The sequence below is a fragment of the Natator depressus genome, chromosome 8, assembly GCF_965152275.1.
Source record: "Natator depressus isolate rNatDep1 chromosome 8, rNatDep2.hap1, whole genome shotgun sequence".
Taxonomy (NCBI): Eukaryota; Metazoa; Chordata; order Testudines; family Cheloniidae; genus Natator; species Natator depressus.
Window position 1 is genome coordinate 19,780,950 of NC_134241.1, and position 15,867 is coordinate 19,796,816.

Genomic DNA, 15,867 nt, shown 5'->3' on the forward strand with positions numbered 1-15,867 from the left:
CTTGGACATGTAGATGTGCATATTTATTTGTTTTTCCTAAAGTTAAGTATTTTAGGAAAATTGTCAGCGCGGCGACCAGCAAGAGTTAGTGGCTGCACTCTGAGGCCACCAAACGATGTGTTGTGAGAACCCCTGCACTAGATAAGGAACATTAACAGGCAGAGGGAGAAGCAGCAGCAGCAGATGGGTAACAATCATACACATAGAATCCCAGCAGCTTCTTCCCACTCATGGTTATTAATGGCAGAGTCTCACTTTGTCTTATTATCACAACATTTATTTCTGGCCAAACTGATGATAATACTGCCCTTAGGGGGGAAAGCAGGAAGCAAAACACCTCATTTCTTATCCTTTAAAGAGGACGCCTGATTTACCGAGTGCCTAATCCAACAGTAAAATGACATGTACATGAGCATTAGGAGATCAATCTCCTGGTTACCTTCTTGTCTCATCACCTCCACCCCACTCACACACATCAGCTGTTGACCCACAGCTCGCTCACCTTCCCCACCCCATTCATCCTGTTGAAATCAATGGGATGACTCATTTGGTCTAGAATACATATGGCCAGATTCTGCTCAAGTTTTACACCTGAGGATCTGGTTCACATATATACAAATACTCTAATTTTAATTTGCCCATTAATGAGAACATGTGGATGATATTTCCAACGCATCACTCGCTGGAATGCTGTACAGAGCAACTAGCCAGTAACAGAAAATGACGATCTCATTTATATGGTCTTTAAATAAAAAAATTTTAAAAAAAAAAAAAAGGTTTTAAAAATGAAGCCAAAACTGAGATAATAAAAGTTAAGCATTTACTGTGCTTTCCTCTTACAGAAAGCAAATGCAAAATGAGTTCATCAGTATCAGATAATAGACCTGCCTATAACCAGAGGGAGGTATTTTTAATAACTTTCCTAAAATATGCATCCATGTAAAAATGAAGCATAATAGAAAAAAATCCAGTACAAAAGCAATAAAATACAATCTATTATCTCAGCTCATTTTGGTTAGGAAATAATACCACAAACCTAATACAATATGTGGAAGCCTCATGAAAAACAGGTGGGTAGATATTTATAGTCTTATCCACTGAGTGATTAATAAGTGACAGTGAAAAGTACAGAATGAAAATCATATGGATTTAGGGGAAAGGAAATAGCTTTAAAAAGAAACAGTTGCACTGCATGGCTGCATGGGAAGAGCTGTGGGTCCACAGCAACTCTCCAGTGCAGCAAAAGGAAAGTCAGTTTAGACATTTACATCGATGCGTCTGACATGGGCTTTGGTATCACAGCCTGCTTCCCCATGGCCAATCTCTTGGCCAGGCTACTTATGCTATGTGTGGGGAAGAGGTCAAGAGCAGATGGCAAGGGGAGGGAAAGAGATGGACCAGAAATACAAAGATGAGAGCACAAAAAATTCAAGAGGAGGATCTGAGCTATAGAAGCAGGCTGGGGGGACAGAGTAATTGGAAAAATAAGAAACCCCATAACAGGAGAAGATGAAACAAAACTTATACACTCAGCCGGACTAAATTTTAACCATATATTATAATAAATCATGGGCCTCCAACCTGCGTAAAACAGAAGGATCAAATGTTCTTGGTTTCTTTTTAAATATTCGGGCCAGATCCTTGGATGGAATTAAAATCTGATCTTGCATTGTCTGTTTCCAGATTGAGGACTACAGGATTGAGCTCTAAATAGATGGTAGCACATAGTTACTTATGGTGATGAAAACAATTCCATTTATAAGGTGCCTCTAGCACAATGGTTCTCAACCTATTTACCATTGTGAGCTGCATATGTTGCCCACAATGTGTTATGCATCCAATACTATCTGTATGGCCCTGAGGATGTGACATGGGCCACAGCATTGTGCTGATTGGGCTGCAAGAGGCCCAGAGGCCGCAGGTTGAGAACCACTGCTCTAGCACAATGCACATCTTGAAAACAGGATGCTGTATTTTATTCCTCTGTAAATCTGTTTCCCAGGTACAGTATCTAGTTCTACTGCTGGTTTTCATAACGCACACTGGGATATGTATGCTGTGGTTTCTATGACCCAGGGTTTTAAACTCCTGAGCCCTGTTTATACTAGCATTTACACTGTTGCTGGGACCACTGCAGTGGCACCATTGGTGGAAAAGGGGTATGAAAAGTTCTAGGCAATTGTGTCATTGATAATATCAATGCAGTAAAAATCAACAGCATGATAGGGCCCCATGTAACTAACTGAGATCAAAGCACAACATGCCTCCTGAAAAAGTTAGACCACTAACATTTATTCATAGACCGCTTGAAAATGAGTCACGGATTTAAATGTCCCAGATCAAATCAATGGAGTTACCCAGATGTACTACTTGGTGAATTGATTAAAAGCAGAAATTAAACAATTCAACAGTGTTTTACAAAAATGCTGTTAAAAAAATTGAACATTCTAGAAAGCTGAACCGTCAAGTCTCAAACTGCAATAAAGACCAATTAAACTGATTTGTATTGGATCATGTTTTTGCGTATTACATTTTGACATACCGGGTGTCCAAAGTGATATTTGTCTCCTGAGGTAGTGAGGGTAGCTGTAACAAAATTGTGTTGCTACTTGAAGTCTGCATTGTTCTTAGTTTCAGACTTTGCTGAGACACTCATGTTTCAGTGTCTTACCGAAACAAGTGCAAATGGGCAAAATAATGGACTGCAGAGAGTGCATGTAACGTAACATCCAGAAATCTACAGCAAGGAATTGAACAAAGTCTTTCATTATTACAAGCCCAGTCCTAGCTTTTCAGGGACAAGGACTGTTGGACCAGACACAAGTCTTCTCCCTTTCAGGCTAGCTCCTGTTCCCATTTAAGTCAATGACAAAACTGTAATTGACCTTAGTAGACACGGGATCAGACCTTCTAAGATTGCATTCCATAGTGTGTACTGCTTAATTCAAATATTTCCTCACTTTTCTCTGAGCAGCTCTAATGTTTTTTGTGCCACGTTTTGGGTCTGATTTTAGGAGGAGCTAAGCCTCCCCAATTCAGCTGCAGTCAAGGAAAGTTGAGGGCACTCAGTACCTCACCAGACGGGGCTCTTTTTTGGCTGTGAGTAGAGCTGGTTGGTCATTTTTTGACAAGACATTTTTTTCAATGGAAAATGACAATTCGCTGAAAGGGTCAGTTTTGACAAATTTCTGTTTATACAAATTTTGGGAAAAAAGTTTCAAAAGTGTTGAAACTGAAAATAAATTTTTTCGGTGCAAGGTGATTTGTTTCAAAAGGCAAGCTAGTTATAATTTTTTAAAGTATTAATTAAAAAGATAAAAATCAAAATAAAACATTTAGAAAATGTAAAACCAAAATGTTTCAACTGACCTGAACCCAAAATATTTTGGGGTTGTCAGCTTGCAAGGAATGAGATTTTGACATTTGGTCATGATTCAAAAGGGGAAAAAAATGTTTGAAATTTCAAAATTTTTCCCATGACAGGAAAACTCTTTCTCTAGGCTATTTCTGTGTTCCTTCCGAAAATAACAGCCTAAATCTAGACCCACAGAACAGCTCGGTGTAAGCTAAAAGTTTCTCTCTCTCACCAAGAGAAGCTGATCCAATAAAAGATATTAACTCACCCACCTTGTCTCTCTAATATTCTAGGATCAACATGCTACAACAACACTGGAAAGCCTAATCCTTATGAAGGCAAAACTCTCTCTGACCCCAGTGGTGAGTACAGCATTAATTTTTAATATTTTCACTGTCGCACTGTATCAGTTATTCTGCAATATATAAAGCTGACATCTTAAGGTAGCAGGCAATGACCATTTCTTACCTTTAATCTTTCTGTTACGCCATCAGTGAAACTGACTGTGAATTCAGCAATTTTTGGCACCCTGAGTTTTCCTTTGTTCTTCTGGTCAGGCTGATATTCTGTTCTTGTTTTCACAATCACCTGAAAAATGTCAACGCTTTTAAGCTTTAAGTGCAAAGCAGACATTTTTGTTATCCTAAATAAATTGCTTTTCTACATGCCATTTCACTGGCCACCCTCAAATACAATTTGAGAACTAGGTAAATAGATTAGATTAGATCAAATAACTTCATCCCTCATTGAAATGCAGCCACCTCTGAGATGAAACATTAGCTATTTAATGGTAGAACTACACAACAGTAAAGAATACCACATCCAATTGAATCTGCAAAAGGTGTTCCAATGGACTATATATAATTACTTACGTTGTGCTAGGACATAGAGGTTATCACTTCTGCTCTTTAATAGCCACAGGACCAAAAACATACCTTTTATATCCCACCCAAACAACAGAACTTGCAACAGCATAGCCCATTAGCCCCTCTAAAGGAAGAGCATAACTTATTAAGAGCCCAATTCTGTGAGGCGCTGAGCGCTCACAATTAGGCCCTGAGCCACCAATATCACTTTCCACCTTTTCCTGAAAAGTTCTCGCATAAAGTGCTGACCAATCCTGTTCCTATTTAGCTTTTAAGAATGATGAGACATAATCCAAGGTGCTATAGCTACAGGTTTTTAAAGGGACAATGTCAAATTAATAACACTGCAACTTTGAGCTTTATTGAACCTATTTCTAAATCTAGGAAGAATAACTAGATAAATAAATAAAGTATTTTGTACTAAACCCACCAAAATAAATGTTACACACTGAACACTTGACTATACCTAGAGTTTGCCAGTAGAAGATCAGACAGAGACATACTCTGAAACCTGACAGCTATTGAGAGAAGATGTCATCTCCATCCTTTTAAAAAAACCTAAAACACTATTGGAGAGAGAAATGGCACATAAAGTTTCTAAAGGGAGGGCTTTCACAAAAAGGCAAAAGATACATGTGAGGAACAAAATTCTGGAACTCTGAGGAACTTGGTCATTCAAAGTATAGGAATTTCTTGGCGATCCCTAAAAATCTGTTGAAGAAAGTTGGCCAGTAATTGTAAAGTGAAGAATATCAAGCCTGATTTGGACCAGGAAGTGTCCCTAGGATTCTCCTTCTGCACTTAAAGCATGTGAAACTTGGAGGAGGAGGAAACCACCCTGTGGGTTCAAATGCAAAGCACGTAGCTAAGAGCTAATATTTAAACCCTTGAATAATATCCCTTTCCATATTATTTGTTACAGTAGCAATCGCAATAGTCTTTAAAAGAGTCAGAAGAAGTGATTCAAACACATTTATATTAAAATAGCCTTTTAGAATATAGTGAGCCCAAGCTGAGTCCTGGCAGCACTACGTTAACGTTAGTGAAGCAACACCAGGGGTGAATTTGGCCTGGCAGGTTTGAAGTGACACTGCATCTTCTATGCAGTGGAGAGTAGAGTAAGGGTCTAATCCTGTGTGGTCCTTACTCAGTTATCACTCAGGCAAAACTCACACTGAAGTTAGTGTGAGTGGAGTTAGAAATAAGTAAGGATCTCAGGATTTGGCCAGAACAGAGCTGAGAATGCTCAAACCCATACCAGACTGGGCCCTAACTCTCCACTCTTCCTCTTCATCCTTTGTAAAGCCTGTACAGTAGATGATAGAGCACTACCTATAAGCACCTGCACACCAGTGCTCAGAAAATACCTTTTGTTCTATTTTTAAACCAACCGTCCACAATACCCAGATCCCCTCTATGCTGCTGTTTCCAGCTGTGTATATTTTTTCATGTAATTGCAGACAGCAATGCAGAAGTAATGCAACAGTGTTCATTTTCTTTCCACAGTGTCTGATTTGTTTCCAATTTAATCCCTTTGACTTCTTTCAAATTCCTTTCAATTGTTTAACGTAGATCTTGTATGTAGATAAATTCCATAACGATAGGTAAGAGGGTTTTCCCTTATGCTCTGACAGTAGGCCTCAATGCAGAGCTATAAAGCTAGAAAATAAAATATTAAGAATCTTACTTGCTTCTATGTATAATTTATATTTTTTCCTGCACATTTGTAATTCACCCTGGTTTTCTTACCCCCCCCCCCCCGGCTTTACTTCAACCTAGGACCTCTCCATAATAAGGGTTTAACTGTGCTAGCTACAACCAGGAATCAAGAGTGATATTGAAAATAAATCTAGCCAGGCCCATACTACCTCCTGAACAGTCCATTGTAGTATTTTGTAACAATCTTCTCAGGAGGAGGGAGAAAAAAAATCCCAGTCCCCAGTTATCAGAGAAACTACTTGAGCCCCTTTCGCTGGTTGCTCTAGCAGTTAAACCTTTGTGTGGATGGGGCCCTGATTGCTCCACTGATCAGATTAATTTGCAGGGGTGTGATAGAGATGTAACAGAAGCATTTAGGACTGCTCTTCTATTACATACAATCTGGTACATTCCAAAGGCCAAGTATTTGCTCTCCAAAAGTATCTTGATTAGGCAACTGGTGAAATGACTGGGCAGAAAAAAGACAGAGGCTTAGTGTGGATCCTACAATTATAACAGTAATCTCCCCACTCTATTCCTAAACAGCCATTCATAAAGCCAATGCAAGGGGTGCTGAGCATTGAGCTGACGTTAACCCCTTGTTCACCAACAGCCCAGTCACTCAAGTAAAAAATCACCCAGTTGGGGTTAGATTAGCAGTATCCAGCTATAGGAACGAGCTCCATCAGGTGGTAGGGAAATCCTCCCACAGACCCTACCAACTGCTGCCTAATATGGCTCTCTCTGCATCTCTCTCTATTGCAGGGGTCGGCAACCTACGGCACTCGAGCCGATGTTTAATGGCACGCTGCAGCCTGCCGGGTCCCAGCCGCCAGCCCCGCTCACCCGCTGCCGAACCCAGGCCGGGAACCCGGCAGACAGCAGCGAGCCATTCAAAATCCTGCCCGCCCTGGCCCGCTCTTCTCCGTCCTGCCCCCCGTTGGGGCAGAGTGAAGAAGCTTGGTCCTGTTGGCTGCTAGTGCAGGGCAGGCAAGGTCTCCCCTCCCCCGCCTCTTCCCCCAGCGGGCTGGGTTCCTGCCCCTCCTCCGCTCCCTCCCTGCCGCTGATCAGCTGATGGCCCTTGCGAGAGGGGGAGAAGTGGAGCTGCAGCACGCTCGCTGCCCCAGGGAGGAGGCGGAGAGGAGGTGGGGACAGGGCCTTGGGGAAGGGGGGTGGAATCAGCACATATTCCCTCCAGCCCCCTGCCGTGAGCTGCTCTGGGCAAGGGGGTGTGGGCTAGGGTCGTGGGGGTGCTCCCAGCCCTCTGCCCAGACCCTTCCACACACACCCCAGCCCTCTGCCCTGACCCCTGCACCCCCCTCACACACACCCAGCCCTGAACCCTGCGCCCCTCACACACACCCAGCCCTCTGCCCTGACCCCTGCACCTCCCCACACACACCCAGCCCTCTGCCCTGACCCCTGCACCCCCCCACATACCTAGCCCCCCCACCCCATGCCCTGACTCTTGCACCCCCCACATTTCCACCCCCACCCTGAGCACCAAACGGGAGCTCCTGAACACACACACACCAAACACATTCCCACCTACACCCCTTGCACCAAATGGGAGCTGCCCAGGTAAGCACTCCACACCCAAGCCTCCTGCCCCAACCCTGAGCCCCCTCCCTCATTTTAGCTCCTTGCCAGACCCTACACCCCAACCCCCAGCCTGCTCCTTCACCCCCAGCCCTGTGCTCAGTGCACTCCCACCCTCAGCTCAGTGCAGAGAGAGAGGAAGAGAATGGGCTAGAACCAGGGAGAAGGTAGGTACCCACTGTATGTGGACAGACCCCAGACCAGCAGCGGGCTGAGCGGGCCTGGCAGCCGGGACCCTGGCTGGCAGGAGCCGGTGGACGGAACCCCACACCGGCAGCGGGCTGAGTGGCAGCAGGCTGAGCCACTCAGCCCACTGCTGGTCTGGGGTTCTGGCTGCCGGCCCCTTGCCAGCTGGGGTCCTGGCCGCAGGCCCCGCTCAGCCCGCTGCCAGCCTAGGTGAACGGAACCCCAGGCTGGCAGCAGGCTGAGCGGGCCAGCAGCGTAAGATCAGTATTTTAATTTAATTTTAAATAAAGCTTCTTAAACACTTTGAAAACCTTGTTTACTTTACATACAACAATAGTTTAGTTATATAATATATAGACTTATAGAGAGAGACCTTCTAAAAAACATTAAAATGTATTACTGGCATGCAAAACCTTAAATTAAAGTGAATAAATGAAGACTCGGCACACCACTTCTGAAAGGTGAGCTCTATAGTGATGTCTTTGGAGCAGGTCTAAACTACAGCTGGTCGAAACACGGTACCGATTTTTCACAAAGAAATGGAAAATCATTTTCATTCTGCTGGTTTAGAAATGGATTGTTTTTTGTTTATTCAAAATTCTTTGTGATTTTTTTTATATAATTTTTGCTAGTTGAACACACCCTCTCTCTCTCTCTCTCTAAATGGCAGTAGACTCTAAGAATCTACTGCCGAATGGCTGTGGGACTACATAATAAAAAAATCCCCAGAGAGGAACCTCCACAACCAATACAGTGGTCAGAGGTCATTTATTTTTAAATGTCCTGAAGCAGCTCCTTCATAAGACCAGGATCCCATTGTCTGAATTAAAAATGAGGCACCATACATCTCACCAGTTATTTGTTATTTAACAGAGAAAATACAGAGGGCCTCATTCTTCCCTCACTCATTTTACAACAGTGTGACTCCACTGACTGCAACCATTACTCCTAACAGACACCAATATAAGGGAATCGAGAATTGGGCTCCAATGTGTATTTAATCTCAATACAAAATGAAGCAAAAGAAATTCCCAGGCTCCCTACTTGCTTCTTTCTGGTGAAGTTACAGAGGAAATGATCTGTTATGAGGAAGGCAACTTCCCTAGAGAACATTGCCCTGCACTGGGTTACCACTCTTTTAGGAAGTTTCTTAACTATGGCCCTTTGTGCATTTATAATACAAGCAATCATTCACTCAAAATCTCATTTAGCTGGAGAAATAAATGTCTTCACTGCACCCTGCCAACATGCATTAGTCTCCCAAGTGACCCATAAAGCCACACCATCCTGTCTCTCATTTTTCCTTTGCACATGCCTCCCTATGTTCTCATCTCCTCCTCCTGTCATTCTGGCCTTGACTTCAGTGGGACTCAGCCTGGTCACAAGGGTCTGTGCTTGCAGATCAGCATTTTAGACTAAGGCCCAGATTCTCAAAGGTATTTAGGCACTTAATTCCCATTTAAATCAATGGGAGTCAATGGGAGTTAGGCACCTAAGCTCCTTTGAGGATCTGGGCTGAAGCTGTTTGGGGCAAAGGATCCATGTTTATTCATTTTGTAAAGCAACATGCACATCAATGTCATACTGAAAAATAATTTTCAGCCTATCAATCAGTGGGATCAGTTTAGCCTCTGTGATTGCTGAATAAGTACCATTTAACACTTGTCAGCCTTTGTGTGTGTTCACCTAGGCCCCAATCTCGCAAAGACTAACGAATGTGCTTAACTTCACACGCTGTGTTCATCCCACCGAAATCTTGCAGAGTGTAGCTTTACTGCTGGCTATACTATAGGCTTTGTGACCCTTCCAAGCCCTGTGCCCTAGGTGGAGTCTGGACAAATGCCTACTCAGGGGATATTTACGCAAAATGATACTGCTGCTATAACTTGTTTACGGACTCCTTACTACATTTCCTGGCCAGGCCCCACCTTTCATCTACACAGGGACGATGCTTTTTATAGCAAAGGCAATAAAGAGGACAGAAATAAAGTATTCTGTGTTTGCTTCACTTCGTGTCCATGGAAGAATCGTCCTGTGAACGCCTCTTCCAAAATGAAGTTTGGAAATAGGTTGTAAGACATTTTAGGAAGAGGAGAAAGCTGCCTAATCCAACATGGAAGCACTTCTCTTTCGTTGGATCCTGTCTTCCACACCCCACCCCCTTCTCCAGAAACAAGTCTAGCTATCTCTTGCACTCTTTAAGGCCCCACTCTAGCAAAGTACTTAAGCATGTGCTTACTACATATAAGTAGTCCTATTAATGTCAATGGGGTTACTCAAATGTCCAAAGTTAAACATATCCTTAAGTGCTTTGATGGACCAGAGCCTAAGACTATTGCTTCAATCACCTTCACTCAGCAATGTATAATAATAATGCTCAACAGGCCGGTCATGCTCTTCATCCATAGAGCTTTACATAACAGCACATAAATCATTCTCCTTATCGTGCAGATTGGGAATCAGAAACAGAGAAGGGGAAGTGGTTTGCTGAGTCACATCAGCAAGTCAGTGGTTGAAACAGGAAGAGAAACCAGCTCTCATGACTCTCAGGCCCATGCTCTACCTACTTGACCACACTGCTACTCAAAACGCCCCATGTTCTCTCAGGTTCCCCCACTATGGAAAGCTAAGTGGAGCTGAGCTCGGACAGTGGCACATTATGGGATAGCAATGGCTCCAAGGCACACTCCATCTGAGCACACGGAAGTCTTTGGTATGTTGTGGAATAAGGGACTAGGAAGTTAGACCAGGGAGACGGAGACTCTCACCAGCGTGGCCCCCCCTTAATCCGATCAGAATACTGCAGTGTAAGGTCACCCTCCACACATTAAAATAAAGGAGGATTTTATGGCAAGGGCATGGTAGGGTTATGGATAGTGCTCACCGTGGGTCACCAGCAGAGATTAAACCCAGGAACTCTCCCACTAAAAGCATGAGTCTCTGCCTCTTGAGCTAAAGGACCAAGTCCACTGGCTGGCAGCTGCAGCATCCTCATTAGCCTCTTATAAAGATCAGCCGCTAGAAAGGGACAAAGAGTCTCATTTGGCAATATGAGTTACAGGAGCTAATGGGATCACAATTCCTAATGAAGCTATTCTGTGTGTGGTGGCGAAGGCTTGGAAGCAGCGTGGGGGGTACTGAGACTCCATGCCAATGATCCATGGGTATTCTCTGCAGATATCAAGCAGTCTGTGGCTTCGGAAGGCCAAGTCTCCCGCCCATTTCAGAAGCAATAAATTCTGCTCCTCAAATGGAACATTATTTAGGGAATTCTGTGAGCTCAAATTCACTGATTTTCAAGGCCCTGTTTCTATGTAGAGGACAAATGGCCATTATTCCATAGAAACTTTTGTGTAATTTAGTTCATCTTAAATTCTCTGTTTACATCTCATTTCCTAATATTTGAATTATTTCCCCCTAATTTTTGACATCTTGACCAGTCTGAAAAATGTCACTTCTCCATTGATTCAATAATCTGAAACCTCTGTTAGGTCACCTCAGAGTCTTCTCTTTTTTTCTGGTTTCCTATCACCTTTCACACCTTGTTCAAGCATTGCAATGTCTCCTGCACCTGCTCCTGTCCTGCAACACACAGTTCCTACAGACATCTCTGCCCCCCGCTTCTCCTACTCCTCTTCCTGCTACCAAGGTTCTGCCAAAATCTCCTTCCTAAATGACTCTTCTCCCTTCTCTTATCTTTGTACATCTTTTCATGAAGCATACATGTTTGGATACTGTGCATGCATACCAATCACCCTCTCACTCTTCATTCAAATCCCTCCTTAAAACACATTTCTTCTATGACACCTATCAATAATAACCCTCCAGAATGGGTTTTTATTAGGCCTTTAAAAATGGTGAGACTGTAGGTAGGCATGAGCCATATATGCCGTGCTGTTCCATTTCCTGTAGATAATATTCATCCTTGAATACAAGCAGAATTTTGGCTGATGAGGTCTTTTATTAAAACACTCACAGAGGTGTATATCTAAATGCACCTGTTATGTTGGGTCTAATCCTCATCCCCCTGGAGTCAAAAGCAAAATTATCTTTGTCGGCCATGAGTCCAGAATCAAGCCTTGTGTGCATAACGGTGTTTTGGCTTTGGCAGATTATGGGTATATTGAGGTGAGGAACAACAGATCAGATGCTATGTGTGCATGTTAAAAACTATTACCTACATTCTGGGGGGAAATAAACAGCAGAGAGAATGTTGGGAATTCCAAATGTTCAATTGATAAGAAAGAAAGAAAGAAAGAAAGAAAGAAAGAAAGAAAGAAAGAAAGAAAAGGATATTTAAAACCATTTGCTTTAAGCAGGACCAGGGTAAAGGTGAAATGTAACAAGGAAAAACATTATATTTATTATTGAAACGTTTAAAAATCTGATTTTCCTGTAAAAGGATGAAGTAGGAGATTCTGAAAATGAACTGATATGAATTTCAAGTCTTTTCTTTCCCTGGATAAATGTAATATCATTTATTGCCACTTTATATTTGCGCTTAAGCTCTGCATTTTCCCCAAAGAAATGAGTAATAATATTTAACATAACTGGCATTGTGAAAACTTTAAATTATTCATTTAGAAAAGGACACACAGCCCTCATGTAATTCCCACTTCACTGCCAAGGCACATGTAATATATTACAGTTCAGGTGCTGCAAAGTGCAGATCATGAAAATTTAAAATACTACTTCCCAGGATTATTAATAATGGAGATTCTCTCATGCTGAGAGGCCTTGGTATTGGCAAGACAAATAAATAAAATGTACTGCTCCTGCCAAGGAGAAAGGTTTCTTCCAGCATCAGAGCTGACCTAGGTAGTCCCACAAAACCATGATACCTTTTGAATTTGGGAGGGAAAGAAATTCATGGAGTTACAGATTGTAGGCCAGGAGGGACTATCAAATCTGACCTCCTGTGTCACACAGGCCACAGAATTTCATCCAATTAGCCCGGTATTGAGCTCAATAACTTATCTTTGGCTAATGCATGGCTAATGCTTCCAGTCTTGGTCTGAACAGGATTGGGTGCCCAAATCCCCTCACCAGCTTTGAAAATAGCCTCAATTTCCTGCAAGCTGTGCACAATGACCTGAGCTCAGGGCCAGCCTTACAACCTGTGGTGCCCTACATAAGAATAACTGTAGTACCCTAGCTCAGCTCAGGAAGGAGAGCTTTTAGCAGGTGAGCTTAGTAACCAAAGAGATTTTTCAGGACTTCACTTAAAGGAAAGATGCCAAAACATATCCTTCTCTGTTACACTGGCAACAGAGCAGTGATTAATGGCGCTGATGGGAAAACATATGAAGGCAGGCGTCTAGAACACTGCTCCTTGTGGTGAAAAATAAGCAGCAACTGATTTACGCTTAAGAAGAGGAGAGCAGTGACTTTTTGTCTGTTGTTGCACAAGCCCCCACCACACACTAGTTTTGACCCCTTTGACCACTCATTTAAGAGTCATCAAAAGCCAGCCTGGTTCCTGTTCTTACTCTCAGAAGCCATAATCCACAGCTGGCAGGACTGTGTCTGTTACAGACAGAAAGTAAAATTCCCTTTAAAATAAAATGGAAAACATTCCTGCTCCCTGATTTCAAAACAAATTCTAACATACATATAGGCCAACCCAAGGTCCTTCCTCAGGCTCAATGTCTCACTGAAGTCAGTGAGAGTTTTGCTTGCGCAAACACTAAGGTGAAATTCACCCTTACCACTTAGCCCCCACTCTCTTTACCTTAGGTTCAGCTGATTAATAGGGCCTTAAAAAGGCCCTCTGCCATGAAGTGACTTTCACCGTTCGGGATTTGTCCTATAAATAATAAAGTAACAAGGATTGTTGGGGATTTTTAGCACCTTCTCCTTTTTTATAACAGATTTTCTGTTACTGCTAACTCCTGCTCTAATACACCTAAAAGCTGTCTCAGGGTCCATAGAAGCCAATAGCATTGATTTCAATGGGCTTTGGATCAGGGCCTTTGTCCTTTGGCAGGTGCTCCAGCCCTCAGACAAGGGTAGGACCAAAGACATAGAGGTATGAGCCACAACTAACAAGTGTAGTAACTACATGTGCATGGAGACGAATACACAGTATCGGCACATTCATTTAAACAGAAAGATGGCCTGGGAATCCATTTAGACCAATACATTACAATGGGTTTTCACCAACAGACAACTGTAATATGGTAATCATCAGAGTTTTGATTATCAATCCACCAGTTTTAATGTTGTTTTTTAATTTTACAGATGGTAGCCACTACCTGAGTGATTTAAACCCCACACTATATGGCAATTAATGCCTAAACTTGACTGGCTGCTTTGTGGTAGCATCAAAATAATGCATCTTATGCATCCTTGATTTCCCCTAGAGCCTCTCAGACATTTCTGATAAATCATGTTAATCTTTTTTAGTTATTTTTTTATTAATTTTCAGATTATCAGAACTAGAGGTAAAGAGCCAGTTTATCCCCTCATTTACACCAGTTCAGATCAGTATCACTTTATTGATTTCAGTTATGTTACTCTTACTTGACACTGGTGCATTGACACTGGCACAAGTGGAAGGAGAATCAAGCCCATTATCCCTATTTTGGCCTGGTTCTGGTTTCTGCCAACGTGTGTCAATTTATTCGGTTCTGATATGTAGATATATTTGGTTCTTTATTTATAGAAAATAAATAATAATCTCTTTATAGGTATATAAAATATATATAAACACATATATAAATACATAACATGTGTGTATATTAGAAATACATGCACACACATTGTTATGTATTTTCTATATATAATTTTGCTGTTATCATTATCCCATGAGATTTAATCTTTCCCTCTGTCTTTTGTATCGACATGGCATTTACCGCTGTGGTATCTAGGCACCACACTGCAGCAAGCCTTTTTTTTTTCATAAGGAGCGGTGACAGCGGAATCTCTTGGACATTTGATCTCATTGTGAATGGTATCACACATTATCTCCCTGTAACATTATTGACATATACCATCACTGTAGATAAATAGACAAAATGACTTCATAGTACATACAGTACCTTTAAAAAAAACCAGCTCATAAACACCATCCAATCACAGGTGCCCATTTTTGAACATTTTAGTGCAGCACTTAAATTCTGTGAGTGTTGATTGGCTAGGAGAAAAAGCTGCTCCCTCACAGAAGCCAATGGGGGGAAAAAGAATACATGGAATGACCCATTACCACATTTTCTATCGGGGACTTCAGTTGTTCTAGTCAGATAAATCAAACTGAATTAAAATCAAATGGACTTTGAAAGGCCACAGTTAAGAAAACAAATCTTGATTTGCGTAATTAAAATTAGATCCCCTTCAACTTTTGTTTATTACACAAGAGTCATCTCATCACTCTCAATGCAGATGCAGACTCACTTGCTCACATGATGCCTCTTTTATTGTCAAGATGCATTCTAAGCTTTTTCCTATTTAATTTTAATGACATTTTTAGGAAAAATATATTAAGCCTTTTCCCAACCTGCAATCATGAGGAAACATTTTCTGGTTTGCCTGTGTCAGTCTGTTGTGTTTAAAAAAAAAACACCAACAAGGAAAACCCTTTTTTATTGTGTTGCATTGATAAGGTAGAAGGATTGCATTTTAATGCCCATTAGAGACCAATAATGGAACAGGGCAGTGAAAACCAGAGACCTGGTTGCTCTCTGTGACGGTTTTTTTGTGTTTGTTTGAGGTGGGGGGTTACCTTTTCCGGAGCTGGAAACTGCAGGTGATTTACTTCCAAGGGTGTGATCAAAGGAACTGTCTGAAAACCATCTTCACTGGATGGTTGTTTGCTGTTCTTGTCACTCAAATTACTCCCCAGCTTCACCATTCTTGGACCTCACTTTCCAGACCTAAAACAATTCAAGATGACTGATGTTACAAGGGTATGGAGATGGGTGAGGGGGGGAAGGGGAAAGGAGATGGAGAAGAGGATTCTGCCTTACACTGCTCTATTGAATTCTTCGTATCAGCCATTGCTCACTTGGGATTTTTTACTGGATTGCTAGAGACAAAGCATGTCTGGAACAACTTTCACTTTAACGTGCATTAAACAAATAAAAACTTCTCAAAAGGCCCAAAGTGAGTCCAAATAAAACCTCTCACAATCCCACTAACACAGCAAATATTGTTGCAGATCAAGAC

The 15,867-nt window shown here is 42.0% G+C and overlaps 1 protein-coding gene across 1 annotated transcript in view; it reads right to left on the minus strand.

Moving 5' to 3' along the window:
• Window positions 1-15,867, minus strand: part of NSG2 (neuronal vesicle trafficking associated 2) — a 40,797-nt gene that overhangs the window by 24,235 nt on the left and 695 nt on the right. The window contains exons 2-3 of the mRNA XM_074960551.1: window positions 15,425-15,575; window positions 3,824-3,943 (exon numbers count right to left, since the gene is read on the minus strand). Of these exons, the coding sequence (XP_074816652.1) occupies window positions 3,824-3,943; window positions 15,425-15,553 (249 nt within the window). The 5' untranslated portion in view covers window positions 15,554-15,575. The remainder of the gene's footprint in view (window positions 1-3,823; window positions 3,944-15,424; window positions 15,576-15,867) is intronic.